This window comes from Lactuca saligna, chromosome 7, assembly GCF_052625555.1.
Source record: "Lactuca saligna cultivar CGN05327 chromosome 7, ASM5262555v1, whole genome shotgun sequence".
Lineage (NCBI taxonomy): Eukaryota > Viridiplantae > Streptophyta > Magnoliopsida > Asterales > Asteraceae > Lactuca > Lactuca saligna.
In genome coordinates, this window is record NC_136423.1 from 21,380,781 (window position 1) to 21,386,412 (window position 5,632).

At 31.8% G+C, this 5,632-nt stretch overlaps 1 protein-coding gene across 1 annotated transcript; it reads right to left on the minus strand.

Moving 5' to 3' along the window:
• Positions 1-416: 416 nt before the first annotated feature.
• LOC145005353 (dof zinc finger protein DOF1.4-like) lies at positions 417-2,213 on the minus strand. Its single transcript, XM_078964430.1, has one exon. The coding sequence runs from the start codon at positions 1,971-1,973 to the stop codon at positions 996-998; it is 978 nt and encodes a 325-aa protein (XP_078820556.1). The 5' UTR covers positions 1,974-2,213; the 3' UTR covers positions 417-995.
• Positions 2,214-5,632: the final 3,419 nt, after the last annotated feature.

Here is a 5,632-nt window from a genome sequence, read left to right on the forward strand (position 1 = left end):
GACTTATTGAGTTTATATACATTTATATATAATTGAAATTAATAAAAAAAAATATTATTATAAGAAATTAACAAAGCTCACAAACACCAAGGTACGTGACTGAAGTTACATAAAATGCACAATGTTTGTGCTTTGTGCTCCGCATTCCAAGAGACAGTTAAAAGAATCTAATAAAGTTCATCTTATACAGACATTTCCACAGATTTCAAGATTCCTGGTTAACTCATATAAAAACATTCGATATGTCAACAATATATAACTATTTTTAATTATATCTGTAATTACGAAAAATGGCTAAGAAATCTGATTGTAATTTGTTGATTTGATTGATGTACGTGTAGTATTACGTGTTATCAACCCAACGCAATGCAATTGATTTGAAAGAATTATACAATCATTTTATCAAAAACCATAAATAATAGCGAGTTTAAAATTTAGATATTAACTATAATACGATGAACAAGATCAAATTCAAACACCTTACAGAGAAAGATTGAACGTTAAACATATCCCCCTCTCTTCTATACCAATATACCCTCATTCTTTCCCTCTTAATCCATAAAGAAAAAACAAAAATATCCACTCCTTGAAAAACCCACCACAAACCCTAATTTATATAGAGCATATTACTTATATACACAAGAAAAGATAGAAGAACACACCAGGAGTATTGAACCCAAATTCTTGATATTGCAGATTCTTGCATATATTGTTGATGATCAAACTTGGGTCGATGAGATGAAGAGGATCCGAGGTTCCTCTCAGCGCAAAACTGATCTTTTATTTTCCAACCTTTTGGTGTAAAATCTAAAAGGCTGAAATTTACTTTGCTAGCTGACATGATCACTCCGATCCAATCCCCTCCCATCGATGCTTTGACATGAATTTTGCCTAAACTAACTAAAACAGACCAAAGTTTAGTGAAAAAAGAAGGTGATCATGTGAAAAAAGATCATTCAGAAACTAACTGGAAAAAAAATGATTGGGATTTCGAATTAGATCAAGGAAGGAACCGATGAACCAATGTTGGTTGAAGGATCAAGCTGCCAACCTCCACCATCGGTATCCCATAGAAGAGAATTCGGATCAGAAGAAACAGCCGCTTCGATTTGATCATGCTTATTATGTACATGAAAATTGTTGTTATTCCATTCCATCCTGTTTCTTGCTTCTTCCATTTTCAGATCTTTAACCATTGAACCACCATCATAACTTGCAAACCCCATGAATCTTTGTTGCTGGTTAAGGCTTGAAGCTAAGAGAGAAGCCATGGTAGGAGCGCTAGTGGAGCTAGTAGTCGAACCACCACCATACATGGTGGAGTTGTAGTTTGAAAAAGTTAAATTTGAATTATGACCATGGTTAGCCACAAGTGAACCTCCTTGTCCCATAGACGAAAACCCTAATCCTTGTACATTCATATGAGGTTGAGGAAGATCATAACCAGAAACAAGATTTTCGTTTACGCTAGAAACCCTAGCATCAGATCTTGGGTAATTGGGGTTCTGAGGTAACAACCCATAAAACAAAGGGTTGAGATGATGATTGCTGTTACTATTTGAGGTGGTGGAAGATTGGAGATGATTATGATCAAGATTAGGGTTAGGTCTAGGGTTAGGATTATGATTATGATTAGGGTTCGTGTTAGCTGCAGCATGAACAGTAGTCGTGATTGGTCTCTTGACTCTTTTGTTCTTCCTGCAACCACCACCCACAGGGACATTCCTCAAGGTACCACCCCTGGTCCAGTACCTCTTACAAGCTTTACAGAAATGTCTTGGCTGCGACAAACTGTAGTTGTTGTAGTAGCAAAACTTTGTGTTGGACGAATCACATCGTGGGCACTTCAACGCTTCATGTGGTTGATGTTGTTGTTGTTGCTGCTGTTGATGATGTTGTTGCTGTTGCTGTTGTTGGTGATGTTGTTGTTGAAGTTGAATCGGTTTCTCCATAACATGAACTCCGGATGCCATCAACTCATTCTTGTGATGGATCTAATGCTAAAAATGTTTAGGAAACTAGATACAAAAGAAGAAAGAATTATGCGGTGTTTTTGTTGTTTTTGGCTTTGGTATGTGAAGTGTGGAAGAAGAAGATGAAAAACAAACAGAAAGATGGAGATAGATACTCCTTCCAAATGCTAGAAAACAAAAGACATGGGTCATGTTTTGTTGTCTAAAGACTTAATAATTGAGACAGAGAGAGAGAGAGGGAGAGAGAGAGCCTGTGGCCACTCGTTACTAGTTGTAAACATGTATACGACCATTCTTGAAAATTCTCAAGGTAAATTTGTATACGCACATAACAAGATTCAAAATATACATCCATAAAAACTATAACATCACTTTTTTTATCAGGATTTTTCAGAGTGGTATAGATTTCAATTTATTTGAGATAATATATATGTTAATTTTAATTATGTTTCTTAAATATACTCCTAAACTACACAATTATTGCCAAAAAAAACTTAAACTTTTGACACATGAAAATGTCAATACCAGATAACCCTTGTGGGACTTGTAGTCCATGGTATCAGGTGTTGTCTTTCATCTTTAAGATCGAGGGTTTAAGTCTCGTCGATAACATAAATAAATTAGGTGTTATTAGCTTATGAGTAGATTAAAAAAAAAAATAATAACCCTTGGGTCAAATTTAAATATCCACATAACAAGAGTCAAAGATAGAACAATATATTAATTGAAGCACAACAATAAATTTACTTTTGGTGGATATGGATTTTTCGTAGATAGAGCAATTTTGATCAATTTACTAAATCGGGTCATTTTTAGTTACATAATGTAAATACCTATAGAATAAGATGGATAACTATATATGGATACCAATAAACATACGACAAAAAATCCCATTTTTATAAATCGTTTTTTTCGTATATATAGTAATTTCATTCTAATTACATAAAATTTTATCAATTTTGGATACATTATATATCCAACGGATCAAATTAATAAGTAGTTTTTAAAATTTTACCATAAGTGGTACATATTAATATTTCCGGCCCGTACACTTTTTTTAGCACGTTTACATGCTTCAAATGTGAATAAATATAAAAGTATGGATACTTTGCGAACAAAACGTCCATACAAGTTAGTGAGTGATTACCACAAATTGAATGATTGAAGACACTTTTATTATATATCAAGATATCTACATTCTTCATGTTTTTAAATGGAGAGATTGTTTTTCATCCTTAGGATCTTAAACATAATAAAGATTTTAAGATTAAAATCGAGTATATATAATGTTACAAGCCTATAATTTTATTCCATTAATGCAATAAGTATTCATCGGGGATCTCTTTTTGGCATGTTTGGGATATGCTACTGTATATAGCCCATGTTGTTGGGGTTCATTTTTTTTCATACATTAATATTAATAATGAATTAATTAGGGACACATAAGTATAGATAAATTTTTCAATTTGATTAATTTTATATCAATTATTAATATATAATATCTTTTGTTTATATAAAAATTTATATTGAAAGACTCATTTTGTATTCAGGCACATGACCTATAAAATCTAATGACCAGCCCTATTATTAACAAAATTTTGGCAATTTTTATAAGTACCCTCCAAATGTGTGTGCTGATGATTCCATATGCGAGGGAGATTGTTTTGTGTACCCTTGATTGCGAGTAGAAGGAATACTTATAACACAACTTCAAATTTATCGAAAAAAAAAAAAAGAAGGGTTGGATAGTTGGTCAAGCTTACTTTTTTTACCACCTTTAGTCGTTATTTGGGTCTTTGTCAAAATATATTTTTTTCTTAAGTGGCTAAGGTACATTTATTTTACTAGCAGTGAATTATATATATATATATATATATATATATATATATATATATATATATATATATATATATATATATATATATACACTACTAGAAACAGAGGTTTTAGAGACGGACGAATCCGTTGCTATTCCGTCGCTAAAGGACATTTGGGACAGATCAGCAACAAACATACTCTGTAGCAATTTAAGGTGTGGCTAATAAGCTGGCAATAGATTTAGCGACAGATTACTTTTTCCTTGCGACGAACTTAGCGACGGATCATCCATTGCAAATTCGTCACTTAATACAAATTTTTAGGACTTCAGCGACAAAACTCAATACAATTAATCCGTCGCTGATCCGTCGCAAAACTCTATTCCATGTTTTTTTTATATTCCGTTGCTGATCCCTCGCAATTTAATATATGATTTTTTTTTCTTTTCCGTCGCTGATCCCTTGCAAATGAGTAATATCAATTTTTTTTTAATTTTTATTTGTATTACAAATCTAAAACAAAAAATAATCATACAATCCCAAATCAAATATTAACATTTAAATACTAAAAACATCAAATAAATATAGAATCCAAAACGAAACATTAACATTGAAATACCAAATTTAAACATTGATTGCTATATGACTTCAAAGTATAATCTATAACAATCCTTAATTTCCTTTCATATTTTTGCATTTACGGATACAGCTTTTCCATTGTTTCATATCTTGCATCCAAAAGAAGGATTGGAATGGAATTGAATTCCGATTCCTATTAACTCATTGAATTAGGCGAACGTGTTGTCCTCCTAGTTTTTGGTACACCAGGGTCTTTGTTGGAAGCATTTGTTGAAAGCAGACTTTTTCTAGTTTATTTGAAACCAAACGTTGGGCTGGAATGGAATTGAATTCCCATTCCGACCAAAAAGTAAATGGTAATATATGTTAGTAAAAGAAAATACCGTCTTCGCATACCAGATTCTTTGGAAAATGTCTTCTCTCCTGGCATTTGATTCTTTGAATATTTTTGTTGATCATTACAGAACATCTATTACACCAAATTAATAGCATTTTAGTATTTATAAAATTGAATACAACATTTTTTAATTAGGAAGGAAATTATAGAAATGCCCTTCTTTATCAGCACAATTGCACATATTATCTAAAGTTTATTTCATAAAACAGTAAAAGTACCAGGCATCGATCATTTCGAGGAGCGAGTCTTGATATTTTCTGACCAAAACTTACATGTAAATAGAGTCATTGACTAGTCAAGTAAACGATCTTTTACAAAAAAAAAAAAAAAAAAAAAAAAAAAAAAAAAAAAAAAAAAAAGTTCTCTTTTATGCCAAAAAAATGACAATGAACTTACATGAAATTTGGCAGTAGACTTTGGATCAAAGAAGGATTTGACTGTGTTGGGTCCAATGGATGCAACACAAATGATGCACAAGCCTTATGGATTGCTCATAAAAAAGAACTTGATAAAACTGCCCTTCATTAACACCATCCATGTATCATCAATAAACCAATTAGAAGATTTCTTTATAAACATAATCAACTCATGAATAACAAGTTCAAATGTTCCATACCTATAAAAGATGTTACGCTGTGGTTTTAATCAATTGCTCTTCTAAATGATATCAGAAGCTCCCTGTTTTTTTTTTTCAATCACAACTGAATATCAGCGACTACTAAGTAATAAACAAGATGAAAAACAAAAAACAGTTTGAAAGAGGTATTACTTACTTGATCATGCCACCAAAGACATTGCCTCTATTAGGATGCTACCATTTCTTTAACAAATCTTAAATGAGTTCTTGGAGATGTTTAAAAGTTCAT

Coding starts and splice junctions, on each gene's coding strand:
- LOC145005353 (XM_078964430.1), bottom strand. CDS start 1,973: ATGGCATCCGGAGTTCATGTTATGGAGAAACCGATTCAACTTCAACAA.